The sequence below is a fragment of the Chroicocephalus ridibundus genome, chromosome 13 (assembly GCF_963924245.1).
Source record: "Chroicocephalus ridibundus chromosome 13, bChrRid1.1, whole genome shotgun sequence".
Taxonomy (NCBI): Eukaryota; Metazoa; Chordata; class Aves; order Charadriiformes; family Laridae; genus Chroicocephalus; species Chroicocephalus ridibundus.
This window is the reverse complement of record NC_086296.1, coordinates 929,521-949,185: the sequence shown is the minus strand read 5'-3', so window position 1 is coordinate 949,185 and position 19,665 is coordinate 929,521. Positions and strand designations below refer to the sequence as shown.

The following is a 19,665-nucleotide window of genomic DNA, read 5'->3' as shown; positions in this document are numbered from 1 at the left end:
CCCATCCCCCCAAAAAAGCCCTTGGAATGAAGATCCAATAACCATTCTGAAGGACTACTGGAAGCCAGAGGATCACAATCAAAACATCCGTCACGCCGTCCAGGAAAATCAAAAAGTGGTAGTATAAAATGATATTAAGATATAGAAGTGTAGATATAATCTCACCATGAAAAAAAGTTTGCATACTCTGGTGCAAAGTATAGACTGCATTTTAGAAGCACTAATTATCTCTATATGACTCAAGGCATAAGTTATTGAACCCATAAAAATTCACAGGCTTTGAAGGGTTCAAATCTATTACGACTTTACAACTGAATGTACCAGGTTTGAGTCAACAGAAGCTAAAAAAAAGGCTTGTGGTCTCGAATGTCACAGAATCACCTCTCAGGATAACACAGTCTCACCACCTGCCCATTTCTTTCCTTAAGAAGTGCACAAAGTCACTCTAAATCAAAGACAATAAATCAGAAAATGTTAAATATTTACATTAACTGGCCAGATTATTCTATGACGAGATTAAATAGGAATTAAAGTGAAAGACTTGTACAACCACAAACATATACTTTGTTCCCGTAGAATTCACTCAATGTCATATTTGGCAGAAGCCTGCCTTGGAAAGATTGGGGAAAAAAAAAAATATTCAAGACAGCAAGTAAATCTTCCAATGCAAAGAGATTTATTTTAGTACCACTGGCTAGAAAGCCTTTCTGCAATACAATCCTGACTAGGTCCTGGTATTTCACATGAGCAGATAACCTAGTAGCAACACACATGCGCAACAGGACACACATTTTCCCATACCAACGGAGCTACAAAGAGCATCCTACTAATCCATTAGCCCAACTGTCCTGCCTCTCTATTAGCGCTTCAGTTTGGATCATGGGTTTTAGTTTGGATCACGGATACACTTACTAAGCAAGTTTCCAATCATCCTGACTTAACCACATTTTGCTACAAACCACGCAGCACAAAGTACGCAAACCAAGTTTCTTTTGGATGAAACTAAACCTGAAGATTTACTCTCAGAACACATCTAATGCATTCCCACCACTAATGGGCATTCAGTCCACCGGACTAAAGGAGAGCTAGTCCGAAACATCTACACCACACACACTTCAGGATGGTCTGAGCCCTCGTTACGAACCATTTTGCTCAGAACCTGCTCCATTGGGATGCACTGCTTCCTAAAAGAGCTGAAGCCAAGACTGGCCAGACGCTCAGCAAGTGCAACTGGAAATCTTCAGTGAAGACTTCCCACCTCACACTTCCTGAAGATTAGGTCCTTGGCCAATATCATTCACCCCTCTTCAGTTTGAATTTACTTGATATTTGGCTTTAACATTGTATGGTTGCATTGTTCTCACGATCGAGTGTTAGACCTACTCTTCTCTTCAGCCTTTCCCTCTCCTTCAGCGTCAGTGTGTCAGCCTTGGCAATCACAGGCACAATGTTGACTTTTCCATGAAGAGCCTTCATGAATTCTACATCTAACGGTTTCAGCCTGCCAACAAGTGGGAAAAAATAGAGGAAAAAAAAAAAGGCGTGGGTTTTTTTGTTTGCATGTTTCTTAACAGACCAAATGTCTTAAAATTTATTTATTTCAAGTATCTACATAAATAGTATTTCCAGAATAAATTAAGTCAGAGCACTTGCTTATCAGCTTGGTTGTGTAAAGGCTGAATTGCAATTAAAATTGCCACTATAAGATTAATCGGATATTATAAGCTCTTATGTTTCAGTGTGATAACATAATACTGACTGCTTCAAAACAGTATTAAATGCCAAGACGGGAACAAATCAGAGGAGAGCATTAATCCCCAAAGACCATTTTAATTGCACTGGCTAACTGACAGTGTAGGAAGTAACTCAAAGTTAAGTTTCCAGTTCAAGTAATGAACAGACTCATGAACACAATATAACACCCTAAAAATACAAGGGCTCAAGAGCTTTTCTTACCCGTGGCCAAAGGGAGAGATGAAGTAAAAACAGCAATGGACTCTGTTGTCTATAATGTGGCGCCTGTTTAGACCGCTCTCGTCATGAAGGTACCTCTCAAACTGGTTGTCAATGTACTGGATAATTGTTTTGAAGCTGCGGTTTGGGGGAGGAGGGAAGAAAGAGAGGCATCTTAGATCAGCTTTAAAATAATAAAGAATTACGAGGAGATAAGAACATAAGGAGGAGAATCACACTTTTATTAACAACATTTCTGTTACAAATTCAACTTCATAGCATTGTACCTACTACTGAGGAAAAGTAATTTGATAACGCAAGAAAGTATTTTCATAGCAACGACCAAGTGTCCATTCACGCCTAGAGCTACTTTCAAGTGTTACTCTGGCCACTGGATAAAGAGTTCAAGTGCAAGCTCAGAAAAAAAGCACTCAGTGCGCTGAGACAACACAAACAGGAACAGAAGATTGAGGATTTTTCTGCTTTTTTTCCTGGGGGTAGGGAGTGAGGATTTGTTTTTAAACCCGCTGACAAATGACATATCCCGGAACATCCTCTTGATTTACAACCCTGACCCTAGAGCTAGGTTTCTATAGTTACCTAGGAGAATTCTGGTATTCTAGTCTGTTTGAATTAAGGACAAATACAATTGCAAGTCATGCACTAAAGCATCACATGATTTATTAAGCTATTTTTGTTACCTTACAGAATCCTTTTCTGTTGGCAAAGAAAAATGATTCCTACTTAGTTCAAGGCAATTTAAAATATGCCCTGCAAAGAAGTAAAGGAACACAAAATTTGATCGTACAAATTAATCAGAGAGCAGTGACTAGAGAGAGAAAAGAAAACACAATGCATTGCTAAGAAGATTGCTTTAAGATATTCCAGAGCATGTAGACACCTGCAAACAACATTAATATAAAAGGACACTTTATATTAAGTACTGCAGGGGAAGGGAAATGAACACACTGATGAAGATAAGATTAGGCAGATGATTGTGTCATGAACGTATCTTACACTACTTGGGGAAAAACTGAGCCGAGAGCTTAACTTGTAAAATAGTATTTCTCTAGCTGAGAAAGTGAAATTTGACAGAGAAATTTAAGGAGGAAACAGACAAGACAGCAGCAAAAAAAAAAAAAATTGGTAATCATCTGGAAAATGAACACACAGAACTAAGGCAAACACTGCTCAGGCAGAAAAGTTCAGCCCTGGGCTGCGTGGCTGGAATGAAGTTCACCAAAGAAAATAGGAAGAATGGTGGAAGAGAACCTGGCGCGAATTTGATTTTTACAAAGCTGAGTAAGCTTTTGGATCTTGCAGGAATAAATCCACAGCAGAATATATATACACACACATTTATATCTTTGCAAAACTTGCACCGTTCTAAGCCATACTACTGAAGACGACACAGCAAAACATGGAATTTACTGGGTTTTGACCTTAGTGCTGCTCAACTCATTAAGAACTTGCATCTTAATGCCTAAACGTGTTCCAAAAGGACATGTTTTATGTTCCTGTTGATCTTAGATACTCTCCTCTGAGCTGGTGAAAGGTAACGAGACTGAAGACATACAAATATTAGGACAGAAACCAAGTACAAACAATGGGAAAGTAACTATCACACATTTATCTGGCAACGTAACTAGTTTACGTGCAGTTTTCTAGCTCTAATAGCTATAATTTTCCCTATAAATATGGCATTAGTGTCCTGTACCTCCTGGCTTCCGGGAAACACCTGGTTTACACCACGGCGCTGTCATTACCTAGGAGATAGCACATCCTGTATTCTAACACCAAACAACACAACCCTTGCACTTAAGCCCATTGGGGGAAAATTAACAATATTACCAAGCTGCCAAAACCCACAAAAGACAGCTTAACGTAAGTCCGTAAAAAAAGAAAGTTAGCAGCAGCCAGAAAGCACTTATCCAAGAACGACTTGCAACACTGCAACCGAGATTAACAAATTACCAAGGCAATCTGTAGACTGTTTTTGTCAACCATCCCTTTGATGCCAGATTGGATCCCAAATCTATGCATGAAGCAATTTCTCTTTCCTCCTCTCCTTAGATCCTTTCTGCCTGATGAAAGACACTATTTAAGGACATGCTTCTCTCACAATCCCGATGTCCTTAACGCACAGAAGAACCATACCATGCTTCAAACCTCCCACCATACAGAGTTTTGCTGTTCTCCAAACACACGCCTGAACTGATGCCGAGAGCATTCCTAGGTGTAGTTTGAACCTGGAATACAGAACTGCAGCTAGCACTAAAGCTTCACACAGAATCTAAAAGAATCATCACTATAGCTAATTGTGGTTAGCATCCACCTTTTCTTACAGGCTGTTTTAAGTACAACAGCATTTGAACAACAACAACAAAAAAAATCTACTTTAGAGAATTTGTTGTATGAAGTCTGTAACAACTCATTTGCCAATCCAACGCCGTCATTCTTCAAGCCCAGGAGACCCCTTGGACAAACTCCTGACAACACATAATCCTTACCAACACGTCTTCTCTGATGGAAAATACATTGAAATTGACCCCAGTTCCCATCCTGGAAAGTCAAACTCTAAAATTAAGTCCTTTCATCAATGCAAAGACAGAAACCAAAAAGCCATTAGGAAGCCTACTCAGGAAAAAGATATTTGAAACAGCACCAGCAACTGCTGCCTCCTGGGGACATCGTACCTGTTTGATTTACCTCTGCTCCAAAATAACCTTAGTAAAATTCATCACCCTGAAAAGCAGGTAGTCTGCACAAGCTGCAGCTTTCCCAAAAAAAAGTGCTTTGTAAAACTTGGATAGAGATCAGCACCATCTACCGGTTAACCATAATTGCAGTAAATGCTCCTGAACACAAACGTAAGTTCAAGAACATGAACTCGCTGCTTCCTCTGAAATACCAAGGCAGGCAGGCAGCTGCACCGCGCTCCGCTGGACTGCGGCTTGAAACTCAGACTCTGTCCATCCAAGGCCTGTGACATCCTGTAAAGGCCAACAGACTTTGTCAAAATGACGCTCGTCACAGCTCAAAGTCTTTTTATGTGACAAACAAAAATGGGACTAGAGAGAGACAATTAAAATTAACTGTATCTTTTTGTTTTGTAGTATGTAAGTACTATTTGTTCCCGTAATGTATTTTGATCTTTAAGATTTGTCACAGAAAACTAAGTATAAACCGGTAAACTGTTCTACTGGTTCTGAATCATCATGGAATGACTCTATTTAGCAAGCCTCCAAAAAGAAAGGGGAAAAATCTGAACACGTAGGTCTCTATGAAACATTTTAGCAGAATAAACAAAGGGCATTAGAACACAATCAACAGGAAGAGCTCTGTGTAACACAATACACGGGCTGCAGGGCTCTTAGCTCCAGCGGAAGGAAGCTCTAGTCAACAGCGCACAAAATAAGCAAGACCACGCTGCAGTCCAGAAAGATGCCTTAGCATTAAAGGCATCTTTCCACAGTTAAAGTGCATGACCATGATGATTTGGAAGTTACATTTACGAACAAACATATTATTTCTAATTTTGTTCCAAACTGCCCAGTTCCTTCACGGCTATTTTACCATTTTCTTTCTTCATAAGCTCTATGCCAAAGCAATTACGCATGTTGTCCAGCATATCTGCAGACAGTTATTTCCGCTGTTAAAGATTATCAGTGATATTTAGGTCAGAGAGACCCAAGTAGTAACTCCATCATAATAAAAAAAGCAGTTCTACCCCAATAGCTAGTAGTACATACAAGGGACAGGTAATTAAAAGTACTGTCTTAAAACCATGGAAGCTGGATGGGCCAGAGACACAGAAGACACAGACAAAATTTCTCTCCGCCAGAATCCTGCCCTATCGGAGCAGCTACAGAGACAAAAAGTTGAGTGCAGGCGTCACAAAGAACAGTACTGAAGGAAAGGCCATGAAAGGAATGAATTTTGAGGGAGAAGCACAGACAGCCTAAAGAACTCTAACCAAGTCTTTTAAAAACATAAATTGTAACAGGAATTTGCACAAAGTAATACAGTTTTATTAAAGATACGTATTTTAGGCCACAAAAATAAAAGAAACTTGATCTGAAAGCTCACAGAAACTAAGCAATGATGTCACTGATGACATGAAGGTGAGCACCCAGAAAGCAGAAGTGCTTAGAAAATTGTGCTTAACTGCAAGGACTGAGAAGAGACCCTCTACTGTGAGTTCAAGATAACGCTCCATTAATGTTAAGAACAATGAACTTGTTGCTTCCTTTTAGAACATCAACATTATCCAAAGACCACCAGCTGAATCGCTTCAGTTCAGAGACAGACACACTAGAGCAGTTTGCGTAAGACACAAACTCGATCAAGCAAAACAGTATTTACAGACATACCAGTCCTGGCTGTTAATGGCATCTCCGTATCCCGGTGTGTCAACCACTGTTAGGCGCAGTTTCACCCCTCGCTCCTCTATCTCTACTGTAGAAGCTTCAATTTGAACAGTTCTCTCTATTTTCTCTACAATAAAGGAACATTTTGGTTGTTATTATGCCTACCAATTGCTGCAGAAACCCCTGCACGAGAGAGCAACAGAGGAGGAAATGCAATCTGAAGCGTACTGTAACCTACATGACAAAATATTTTAAAGAAAAAACCCAAAGCTAGCCAGTCAAAATTTAACACCACATTTTTGTAAATAAACACGAAGCAATGAACTAAAAAAGGGGATTTACTCATGACAATATGGAAAAATACAATTATAATACTCAGAAGCACGCTAGATTCTTTTTCAAAAGACATTTACGCCTCTAACCTTAACCAGGATTTAAGGCATTACAGGAAAATAACATTAGAGGAAATGAGGATTAAAACAAAACCACCTTTAGGTATATTGATACCTAAAAGGTTTGGGGGGTTGTTTTTTTTAATGACAACGGATGAAGAAACAACAAAAGCTGAGCCTTTGGAAGGAAATACAAAGAGAAAAATGACAGCTCAAAAAATATATATAATTTGGAGGATTAAAATACATCTAGACAGCGTGAAGAAAGGGTCTCATGGGTGAAGTTATCAGAATGAAGCAATGTTAACTGGAAGAATATGAAATTTCATTGGGTATGAGCTGGAGGAACTGCAAAACCACATTTACCTGCAGCTCCAGGAATATAACGTTCTGGATAAAGATCAGTCAGGAACAGACTGTTAATTAAAGTGGATTTTCCCAAGCCAGACTCACCTACAAACAAAATAATTCAGGTTATTAAGCATATACACCTTTTTCTCCAGGCTTTTTAAAGCACCGCCTCTTTCCCAAAGCCCACATTATGGAGGAAAAATAATTTGTTCATCAGGATCCACCCTGGGTTTTGAGATAAAAACATCAAAGGTTCAGCTAAGCACTTTAAAACACAGGAAAAACAAGCCTCTAGTGTTTTTATAAACGTTACACGAAAATGCTAGGTTTACTGTAATAGATTTCATAATAAAAGCTGAAAGGTCATACAGCACTTGGACTACAGATCTAGAGATAGGTTACTTCAGGGAAATAAAAGCTTTTTTTCATTTAAACTTACAAAATCAGGAGCTGTAACTCTCTTGTCGAAAGTTTCTGAGAGCTTTAAGGTTTTCCTAAGCTAGAAATTGAACGTGGAACACTGTTAGGAGGGAGAAGGAGTAACGCAATCCCAAACTAACAGTTGAGCTTGGCACCCTTATAGTTAGGCTACATACATCCTATGAAACAGAAAATCATAAGAAAATTATTCAAAATTCACCTAAGTTCCATAATTCTAGAACTTCAGGTGGTACACATTTTGATCTACATCAAAGTAATGGAGTTAAACCTGTAAATGCAATTACTAAATCTGAATTTCAAAAAGTCACTTTTTTTCCAACCCAAGGAATCAAAGGAGTCAGCATTTAGAACAATTGGCCATGTTACTTAGATGCCACTAACCTAATCTTAAGAGATGGAGAAACTATCTGTATTTATCGTCACACTTTACATGAAATAGAAATACTCTACACTTACGACAAATTACCTATTTATTTTACAGACATTGCTGAACGGTCTGTCACCAAATAATCCCAAATGGTACTACAGGGCACGGAGTAAGAAGGACGCGTTATGCATCTCTCCTCATTTTCATTTTTTAATAACATGGAATTCCAAGGTAACTGCTACAAAAAGGTGATAGTACTGTGGACTTCCTTTGCACCTGCGTAACATTAAACTGATCTAACGCAAGTATAAGTCAAAACGCCACTTAAAACAGTTTTGTGCCTAAAGGACTTTCCACCAAAGACTCCTACAGGTGCTCACTCACCGAACAGGCAAATTAAAAGTTTACTTATAATACAGGAGTGAGTCAGTACGGAACTGCAGGAAGCACAATAGCATCACCATTTCAACAGCAAGATATTCACCATGTGCGTTCATGCCTTCAGCTGGGGAAACGGGCGTCAAAGAGAGATTAAGCAACTATCCCTACCATCCGATGAGTCAGGAACACAAGAATGTCCTGTTGGCTCAAAGTCATCATCTTTAATCACTACAAATACTCCCTCCTACCAAACATGACAAAATAGTAAGAGATTTAATTAGAGAGTGTATAGAGGTTCACAGCTTTTTCTTCCGTATAACAGTCAACGGCTAAGTAGGAAGACACATACGTCTATGTGAAAGAAATTTTTTTGTTGCTGTTTAACGGTCAGTAATACTTAAAGAAGTCACTTACCAACCACCATGAGTGTGAATTCAAAGCCCTTCTTCACAGATTTCCTGTGAACCTGGTTGGGCAGATTAGCGAATCCCACATAGCCCGCTGAGTCGGAAAACTGACAAGAAAACAAAAGTTGAGTATAAATGAGATCCCCTTCCCCCTAAGAAGTTGAAACAGAGTTCAGTAGATTCCACACAATAAAGTGCAGAGATATATAAAGCACATTGAAAAACAGAGAATGAAAGAATTTTTTTGCTGCTATAGCAAGGCAGACCTTGAAACAGGCCCGTTTACCAAGCAGTCTGATATAAATAGAAATCGGGTAAGTACCTTAGGCTACACATAAACAAAAGTCTCTCCTTAACAACCTGCAAGCTTGCAAGAACACACTATTATGAATCTTAAGCTGTAAACATAGCTAAAAATCCCAAAGATAGCTAGATGTTAAAAAAATCTGTCCAAATTTGGGATCTGCTGCTACTATCTCCTATAAAAATACCTAATGCATACAGTCACATGTAGAAAAATAAGAGCACTGTATAGTAATGCAGAGATTACCAAGATACAATCACACGGAGACTTATCTTCTGCTTGTTAAACTGTTCACCTATCTCCCCAATGTTTAACTTCTAACACAAAAGCAGGAAAGAGAAACATGCCTGAAAAACTTATCAAAGAGATCTGGGCTATAAAAAGGGCAGTCTGCTTCACCATCTGCTATCAGTTGACTGAAAACCCAACAGGAGCCTAAACGAGAACTGCAGCCACTTGATTTAGGGACCTCTGAGCTAGCTGGAACCACATGTTTTCTTCACAGATGAGCTGATGATGAGAACGGTTTTTATACAATGCCATACTTCCAGTGGGGCAGGGGGGATACAGGGGAAATCACTTAAAAAGCAATTAGTTATTTGCTAACAATCCTTTTAAAACCCACCCAGATAGGCAAAAACATTAGAAATGCAGGTTTGTCAAAGGAAGTTTTCTTAGGTGAAGGCACCATTCTAATGGTGTACGCAAGCACGGGATGTCTGGCGAACATCCGAACGCCTATTCCTAGACACACGTGCAAGCTCCGTTTCTACTGAGCAGTTCCCTTTAAGAAGCGCATCCGAAGCAATAAGGTATTACTCATTCACTAGTTTACCACGTCAGCAAAACCACGAGTATTTTCAGAAGTTGAAGAGATTCTAAACAAAATTTTGGCTATGCAGCCAGCTCTTTACCTTTACTTTTTCACCTGATTGAGACATTTTTCGTCACTCCAAGTTGCAGACACTGGAAAATAAAATCCATAGTGCATGTTACTGACTTGAAGACTACATTCATTTTAATTTTGAACTGATCAATTGCATATAATAATCATGTTTTATTCCAGTAGAATGAAATGTCATATACTCAAAGACTACCGGAATAAACAAGCCATAGTCAAAACAGCTGCTTCTGTGAAGCTATTCACAGGAAAGATATTACACAGCATTATCAAAATCAGAATATTTCATTTAAATACTTAAAAGTTTTAAAACGGAACGATTCCTTTAAAACTCAAAATATTAAAATTCAGTACCCTTAAAGATCTTGCATCCATCCTGTCTTTAAAGAAAGAAAAATACCTACCCAAACCTAATGCTGAGTACGCATGGTACTCCCGATGTGATTTTTTAAGTTCTCTAATTCTTTAATTAGCTAATAAAACCGAAAATTCAAATATTTTGTTCCCAACACCCTAAACAGAATAGCATAAGGAGGTCCTTCTTCCTTCCATTTTTACCCTTTCCACTTATGAATTATACATTTCTAAAAGATGGTTTACAAATAGGTGAACGTAATGTGAATGTAATGTAACTGTTGTCCAAAAACTGATATTTGAGAATTACTACCACACACAAAAATTCTCCCGAGAGCAGGACACCTATGGGATTTCCAAGTAGAGGTTATAACATTATTGTCAGTCACTTCAAAGTACTATGGCTGAACGGGAACACTACACCAAACATCGCAGAACCTCGGCACCTGGCTCACCCACGCTGGCCATGAAAACTCACCCGGACCCGAAGGACTAGCAAAGAGATTTGTTCTTCAGTTTCAGAGACTCAGAAGAGCTGGGTTTGGCAAGCCCTTATCTTTTCGCTCAAGGACGTTGGTTGTGCTATACATTAGTTATCACAGCAATAGCGAGGCCCTTTGATTTGGCACGGCCCCAGAGCACCGACAGGAAAGGCAGGAGCACTTCACAGCTGGGGCTGTGGACACGGTGGCTCTGGGCCCAGGGAAGTGACCTGCCTGGGCACCTGTGTGTTCAGGCAGGAACACCTGCCTGCTGGGGAGCAGGAGCTGCTCTACAGGACACAGTCCCACGTCCAACACCGGCACTCTGACAGTCAAATGCAGCAGAGAAATGCTACCCTCTGGACTAAAGGAAAAGTCAAAGTTACCATAAGCGCGATTTGGAGTTTTAAAGAAAGCATGTCTTCAGCTCATATGGCATTTCACTTCCCTTGAAGCAGGCACTTCAAATCCTGGCAGCTGGGTGGACACCAGCCACCCCATAAGCAAGGAAAGTGGGTTTTTTTTTTTCCTCAAACTAGGAAAAAGAGTTTGAAAATGAACATACCCAGCTTATTTGCCTGCTATGAAAGCCTAATAGCACCCTAAAAGCACCCACCACCCAGAAAACAGGGAGGTCCTGATCCTAATCATCTTATGACTGGCCTCTAATTGAGTATTCCTCAGAACGGCCCGGGAAACATACCTTAAGAATGGTTTTGAAATAACCGAGCTGACTTCTTTGAGCAATAAGCAAGGGCTCATCCCGGCCTCCAACCAGATCCCTAAAGCCAGCCACAACCTCACTGACAGATGTAGCTGAGTGCTCTCTCCACATCTTGCTTTGATGTTTGGAAACATGTTATCACCTTTGTCTATGAAATCAGAAACATAATTCAAGAGTTCAGAAGAGTTCATAAATAAAGACTGCCCGAGTGCTACGGTGGATAGAGCGTCTGGCCCATTTCTCACAGTAATGCCGGATCAGAAGCCAGCAGAGCAGCTGCCTACAGTTTAAGGTGAGAAAGGGGAACAATTCAGATTTAAATACGTACGGCAAATTCTCTAATTACTTCTGCTCTGAACTGACAGTATAGTCACATCCACTGTAGCATTACCCAAGCTACTTGATTAAAAAGCAGAAGAGTCAAAGTTGTCAACTGATTATGACACATCTGTCTTCAAAATTAGTCCATCATCTCAGAAAAAGCTAAATTTACAATTAATTGTTCCACAAACATAACTTACAAGGCCTGTTTCTTACCGAGCAAGCCACGTTCATCTTGTGCCTTACTCTGCCCAAAGAGCTGCTGTAGGTAAAGCTGTGGGAGAGCTGCTCTGATCACAGCACGGCCGCTGCGCGGGCTTGAAGCTCTGCGTGCAGCAGACAGGCAGTGACTTATTGCCCACTGGATTTAGAAGTTAGCTGGGGCGGGTGGGGAGGAAAGAGATAAAACTGCTGCTCCACTGCACCTAAACAAGGCACTGAGGTTAAAGTGAAGCCTCAGTTATTCAGCCTCAACACATTTTGCAATTCATAATACTGCCCTCATGAGGTTTCCTGGAAAATTATTCAACCAACCAACTTCCCCAGATGACCGCGAGCTATTTTCCAGAGGCTTTACCATATCATCACAAATCAATACCTCAGAATTAGGAAAATACCGTATGTTACACCTTCTTACAGCACTAAATAACCACAGTGCTAACAGCACTGCTCACAAGTGATAACGTGTCACGGACCAGCCTGCACCACCGACTGCTGAAATGCTGAGGTCTGTCTGCATACAACTGAGTCTAACATCAAAATAACGTAAAGTTGAGTGTCTGACAACACCCTGGATAGTCCCACATCTGGAAACTGACATGTTCCATTTTCATCAATTTTCCATAATAAAATAAAAAAAAAAAACACAACAACAACTAAGGCAAAACAGAGCAAGCCATGGCTGTTTTGTTTTCTTTAGATTTTCAAAGGACTGCTTCACTCATTATGAGGTGACCAAAGCAGCACAGGCGAAATATTTCAGAGGAAGGAATAGATAAGGTACAATTGCATTAATTTGCAAAAAGCAGTGAAATTTTACTTGTTATAATTGCAGGCCCCATTTAGCAGGTCTAGCAGAAAAAAGGAGCCCTATGCTACAGTACAGGAACGTTCAAGTCAGGTTTTGAACACTGGATAACATAACCACAAATTCCTATCCTAACCAACGTGCTGCCGGGCAATCGAAGGAAGCAGGTTACCACTGAGCTCAGTTACAGTCGCCCCCTCCACAAACACAGAGGCCGGGAACGTGCCCTCCTACCGCCTCCTGCTAAGAAAAGTATTCCAGTGAGAGAGAAAGAGAGGGGAAGGAAAATGGGTCATTTCCTTTGTTCCTGTCAGGATGCAAGAAGTAAACTGTTAGGAAGAGGCAGACTGGGAGCTTCTTAATAGGAACTAGCACAAAGAAAACACTATGAAAAATGTACAAAGAGCATTTCCATAAAAGGATATTAAACAATATTTTAGAATAACTGCTTCAGAGCAATCTTAACAACCATCTCTACAAGCAGGAGAGCCCTCCTGACTGATCAACTGAAGCCTCTTTCCTTCCATCCAGGATTATATAACTCTGACACTTTTTAAAATGTATTTAATAACCTATTAGGGAATCACAGAAGGCAGTAAAGCCTTAAGTAGGTTTCCAAGTGCTGGAAATGGCCTCAACACCACTAGCATTCTGAAGTCACGTTTTCAGACTTAAAGCTGACAGAGAAACACCAAGAGTATCTCAGCAAATACCACTATCTGTAGGTTCTCACGGAAGAGCTACAAAAACCAACACACAAATGTCTGAGTGAAGTACTGAGGCACAGAAATAAATAATAATAAAAACATTTAGAACTTCTGCGAGCATCTTGCATACAGAGAAACACAGAAGTTATGTGAAAATTAAGTTTCCTCACTGCATTCCGAACTGGATATAGGCGTATTCAAATACAAAGCAGTTAACTTTTTTTTCCTGGTAGCTTATGCTATCAAAGGTGTCTGAATCACCCAACTGCACCCAACCACAGTGGGTCCAGCAGAGCCTGTTCCCTGGGCCACGCTTTGCTGGCAGCACGTCCTGGCCTCTGCGGCTGGGAACCCCCTCCCAGGGAGAAGCATCACTCCCTCTGCATCAACAATCCCAGGCTATTCCATCCGCCTCACTGAAACAGATGTTACCAGCATTAACAACAGAATGTGTTTCTGCGCTGTTCTTATTCAGGAAAATGACTGTATCACTTCCAGCAGACAAAAAATTTAACAGCAAATGCAACAACAACAAAAAAATCGCGGCTATAGCGTCTGGAGGTCGACCAAGCGAAGCGCCTGCCACTGCTTTGCCTTTCAATTAGCATGCCGTGTTCATAAGTTTTACAGACTTCGTTTTGGTAACGTATTTGAACCACTGACACACAATATAGTTTATTATGGGGAATGCATTGCTGGTCACGCTTTTCTATCTTTAAAAGCCCTGTCACACACATACGCACAGCAAAGGGAGGCAAGGATCAAGCAAGAAAGAGAAGAATCTTGTATGGGCATTGTTCTTAAATATTCTTCTAAATATTTTATTTAAAGTTCCGTTACAACGTTAACATATTACTCTAGACAGCTTACTTTCTTACTGTTATTTCAATTAATACAGTCACTTTAAAAAGCACAAAGGAGGCAGTGATACCTTTCACATTAATGAGAAGTCTTAGTGATTACGTGCTTCCTACCCAAGCAGCTTTGGACAGTATTTTCCCAGAGTTACCGTATCAGAGAAAAATACTGTAAAAGAGGCCTGTAAGTGACAAAAAGCAGAGGCATTTTTTAAATTAAAAAGCTAAACATATCAGCCACGATCACTCATGAGGACATAGGCAGCTCTGCCCCACGCCCACGAAGCTTAACCGTGATCGCGTGCACACCGGCAACGCTCAGCAAACAGGGCCATGTCAGTACTTCAAACCACGGCCACGCCACGCTCGAGTCCCGTGATACCATGCCCTCTCTACCTGCGCGTGAACAGCAATTTAAGACTTAAAAAAAAAAAAAAAAAATTAAAGAGAAGCGTTGGGCAGTCGTCCGTTGCCGAACGGGCTGCGTGCCGTTCCCCGTGGGCCCCGCGCCTCGCCCGCACCCCCGGGCCTGGCCCCGCCGGCGGCCGCGGTGGAGCGGCCGATGGGGCCCGCCGTGCCGGCAGCGCCCGGCGGCACACGGGCCCTGCCCGCACCTGGCCAGCGGCGCCTGCCCTGCTTTGGAAACAAACACAGCGCCGCGCACAAGGGCCCACGGCCGAGCGGGGCTCGTGGGCTCTGCCCGCCTCACGCAGCACCGCAGCGGGCGGGAGGAGGCCGGGTCCAGGCCGCTGAGCCCTGACAGAGCACACGACGCCGCGGGCCAGCTCCAGGGTCCAGGCCGGGGCTGCACCGCCCGCCCGCCCGCCGGAGGAGGCGGCCCGGTCCCGGCGCTTACCTGAGCCCGCGGCCGCCTCCGCCGGTGCCTGGCTGCCAGGCCGCGATCCGCCGCCTACCCCCTGCCGAGCCCTCCCGCATCCCACAGGCCACCGCGGCCGAGCGCCGGCCTACCTTCCGCGCGACTCTATGGTCTGGGCCGCCTGCCCGGCCGGCAGCGGGGCGCGGCTCTGGCACCAACGAGAGGAATGATAGAGCGTCTCCGCCGCCCGGGCGGCGGCGCGGGGAGCCGGCCTGTTGCCATGGCGGCCGCCGGGGGAGCCGCGGCCACAGCCGTGCGCCCGGCCCGAGGCTGTCGGCGGGGAATGGCTCGGCGGAGGGTGCTCGTCGCTCGCAGCCGGCGCGGTGCCGGCGGGCTGGCGGCTCCTCTCCATAGCCCCGGCCTCCCTCCGGAGGGAGCGGCGCCGCCGCACTGCGGCCTGCTGCTGTCCCTGGGCATCCTGCACCCCGAGCCGGCCTCCTGCTTTAGCCCCGAGTGCCCTGCTCCAAAGTACGGGGCATCTCCTGACCCTGCCGCATCCCAAAGGAATAAACGCGAGAGAACGGCAGATCTGGCAGAGGCGCCCCTCACCGAGGGCCCTGCGCTCCCCCTGCGCGACATGGTACCCAGTGCTACGGCTAACGGCTGTGGAGCGATACAAGCCTGTCTTACTACCCCGACTTCACCCCCACCAGCAGCACACCTGGGTGCCATCCGGTACAGACAGCCTGGGTACACGCACCAGTTAACCATCGAGGACAAAACACAGTCAGAGCCCGTTTTGCTTAAAAGAGCACTTTCTCAAATTGTTTTGATTCCTATTTCCTACCCAAATACTATTGAGCTTTGAGATTGTCTCCACCCACAGCAGATGTTAGCAATAGTCCTCACAGTGGAAAAGCTGGTAGGGTGGGTGCGGTAGCAGGGGAAATCCAGCTTAAACCTTCTGCTGTTTGACTGTAATGTAGTAGGTAATATAAACCTGTTTGTTTCTCATCTGCTCATCTACATTTAAAGTCAATTTCTCTCCCAAACACTTCGCAAAAACAAAACAAAGAAGTACTAGTTTCACCTACACTATTGCTATCTTTCATCACGGCATGCCCTCTGGTTAAGTGAGAGCCGTCCTGCCTTGGTCAGTGCCATCGCTGAAGGCTGAGCAGGAGCTCGCTGGCAAGTTCCCTGAGGTATCTGGGACGCCAGCAGACGCAAAGCCAGAGTGTAAATGACACCTGTAGTCAGGTCACAGAGCCAGGTCGCTTTCTCATGGTGAGACAGTGTTACACAGCTCACACGCTCAGTACAACCTAAGGCAGAGTATCAGCAGAAGTTCAGGGAAGGCTTTTTCCAGCCTTCCAGCTGGAGGACTGTGTTCAGGAAGGTTCCGAACGCTTTGCAGAGGGCAGTTTGTATGGGCGATCGAGCAGCACATCTCTTGACCAGCAGTGTTGAATACCAAGAAGCACTTTTCTATTTTGTCTGCATTTCCATCCATTAAGCAAACAGGGTTGCAGCTCCCAACAGGAAAATGTGGAAGTGAAACAAATGCTGCCAAAGGCAGACTGGCATTATTTACTAATTCACATTGTGCTCATATTATCAACCGAGCATTGATGTGATCTGGGTAAGAACAAGATAAAAGCCAACGAAAGTGCAACCAAGTTCCGCTTCCTAGGACAAAGTGTAACGTTCTAGCACAAAGTACTGTTATACGCTACCTTCCCGGAGGAGTTAAAAGATGGCATTTCAGTCCTCTTTAGAAATTGACTTATTTTAAATGACTCCATGGACACCCATATAGGTATTTTGTACTGTCACTAAAGGAACAACAGTGGCAACTTTTCTTTCTTTCACTACATAAGAAGACTGTGATGACACAGTATTTGACACACATAAACTGATGTTACCAGTAACTATTTAGCACTTGAAGAAGTTACAAGAGAGTAGCATGGACAATGCCAGACTATAGCCTTGCATCGACGCAGAGTCTAGTGGCAGTAAGTGCTGTCCCATGACCATCACTCCTTTCCTTTGGCAGGATTTAGTGCAATGGGTGAAACATTCTCCAGAAATTTCAAATGTCTCATTACTGAGGCATACCAATAACTTTCCCAAGTCACGGGTGAATCAGACGGCTGACCAACTGTCACACGGAACGTTCAGGGAAGTCACAGTCCTCCCGAAATGGTCCCATTTTGCCAGAAAGCAGCACAAGGAAGGGCACTTTGGGTAAGAGCAAAGGTCATTCTCAGCAGTGCCCTGCCTCCGCAGTGCCCAGCAGCAGATGCCTGGGGAAAGATAAACGCCGCACCGTGTCTGTGTATCCTCCCGGCTTCCGGCAATCCGGAGCTCGGCAGCTTCCCGAGCCAGAAGTTTTATCTTGATAGTTTTCTCTTCCATGAATTTTTCTCGTTGCTTTTTGAACCCATCTCAACTTTTGGCATGAAGAGCATCCTGTGACACTGAGCTTTACAGTGCATTACGTGCTTGGTGAAAAAGTACTTTTGCTGCTTTTGAAGCCTGTTATGAGCCTGGTTATGAAACTGCAGGATGCGGGATCACCGGGTGGCAGAACAGGAACTATTTGGTGCGTGTAACTGAGAAATGCTGCACTGCAGAAACCTACGGAGAACGCATGGCCACAAAAGACGTTCTGCGTATTTGTTATTCCTCACACTGGTATTAGCAGAGCTGCCGACAGAAGAAATCATTGCGCTGAAGAACAACGCTCCCCCTAAATGGTTAAAGAGCCTAGAAAGGTTAATGCAGTGAACGGCAGCCTGGCTGTGAATCACTCATTCCAATAAGTACTATTTCTGAAAGAATTTTGTTTTATTCTTCCCTTGGAAGCTCAAAAGCCCTTTATAAAAGCTCCTGATACATCTAGTTTACATTCTCAAAAGCACAATTAGAGTCCTTCCTTGAATTGAAATCTTAACTTTGTGTGGAGTCACGTCTTAGCAAGTTAGAAATACCGCATCCATTCGGCAAAAGACATAATGTATCGTTTGTTCTGCTCCTTAACAGAGAAAATGTTAATTTTCAGGTACGATACTGATTATAATAAAACAGATACCACCAATAACTGAAAACTAAAGTGACTTTTGATAGATAAAACTACCTCGTGTTCCTTGGCATTATTTCTATTAAATTAAAACAAAACAGAAGATACGCTGCTCAGACAAAATAAAACTGTCTCTTTTCAGTTGTGAGATGCCTTTTCACTTCATTTTCTTTCAATTGAGTCTGTTCCTCACAGAGCTGAATATTTGGAATTTGAGCCTAAAATTACACGTGATGGCTGTAACGGCCGTGCTGTAAGGGCAAACCATGGAGACAGCGAGCACCGTGAACTCTCCCAGTCTTCCCTGGAGATGAAATTACTCAAGTCCCCATTAAACAACTTATTCTTAAGCGTATGCGTAAATCTTTTTCATTTCCATAAGATTTAAGTTTGTGTTTGATTCAGAATATTTGTGTATGTTTTGCTAAATTACAATCCATGGCTCCAGGACCAAACCTTTTAGAAATAAATACTTAAGAGCTGTGCACTGTGGGTGCCATCCTTTTTTAAATAATTAGCAGAGAAAAAAGGACTTTGAACATAACTAGTGTTAATGTCGGATACTGTAATTTAGGTATTTCTTGGGCTAATTTTTAGTATTTGGGTGTGGTGATAGAAATTTAAGGGTGAACTTGCCATTCTCTGTTAGTGTTTGCTAAACTGGAGATTTGATCAAAATACTGTAGTATTTTGTAGTGCTTTATCGGTGGAATCACTAATGGAGTGAACCATTCCAACTTCTCCAATCTGCGGTGTTTCTGCAGGCTTGCTGCGTGGGGAATGGGAAACGGCAGGTCACCGAAAGCTGCTCTGAGCGCTGAGCCCTTCGCAAGCGCACAGCTGGGAGCTGGAGCTCCGCGAGTGCCCCAGCAGGGAGCCCCTGTCTGGGGACGCACCAGGATTTATTGACACAAGCTACTGTACAAGTTATTTAGTAACCCGTAAGAAAACCTGCAACAGATAAGTATTTTCCCTTGCTGGGGGGAAAAAAAAACTGCGAAGCATTTTTAGTGACGCACCGCAGGAAATGAAGATTGTGTTTGAATTATAGCAGTCTCAGAGGAATAGAAGTGTTTCACGTTTACAAGCACACACAAGCTCACTTTTTCAAGATGCTAATTATAGCAACAAAGAAGCAGTAAGAACAACCTAAAAATGTTCTCTGGAAAAAAATTTCTCTTTTCACCAATAACAGCCATCCTTTCCTCTTACTGGAAAACAACTTCACTTATAAGAAGGGAATCGGGACTGCCAAAAGAGACGCATGCCATTCCCAAAGATGGGGCTTGCCTCAGACACACCTGGTGAAGAACAGGGACAGCACTGCTGAGAATTAATCACTCCCGTAATCAGAGGAGGTTTCCCAAAGCTCTTGCGTGTTCTCAGGAACGCCGTTTTCCTGGGACGTTAGAGAAATGTAGCAGGTT

General features: G+C 42.8%; 1 protein-coding gene across 1 annotated transcript in view; it reads right to left on the bottom strand.

Moving 5' to 3' along the window:
• The window catches only part of LOC134522804 (septin-2), a 40,015-nt gene extending 24,716 nt beyond the window's left edge, over positions 1 to 15,299 (bottom strand). The window contains exons 1-7 of the mRNA XM_063350949.1: positions 15,196 to 15,299; positions 9,881 to 9,932; positions 8,670 to 8,769; positions 7,082 to 7,168; positions 6,327 to 6,450; positions 1,957 to 2,091; positions 1,384 to 1,501 (exon numbers count right to left, since the gene is read on the bottom strand). Coding sequence (XP_063207019.1) covers positions 1,384 to 1,501; positions 1,957 to 2,091; positions 6,327 to 6,450; positions 7,082 to 7,168; positions 8,670 to 8,769; positions 9,881 to 9,907 — 591 coding nt within the window. The 5' untranslated portion in view covers positions 9,908 to 9,932; positions 15,196 to 15,299. The remainder of the gene's footprint in view (positions 1 to 1,383; positions 1,502 to 1,956; positions 2,092 to 6,326; positions 6,451 to 7,081; positions 7,169 to 8,669; positions 8,770 to 9,880; positions 9,933 to 15,195) is intronic.
• Positions 15,300 to 19,665: the final 4,366 nt, after the last annotated feature.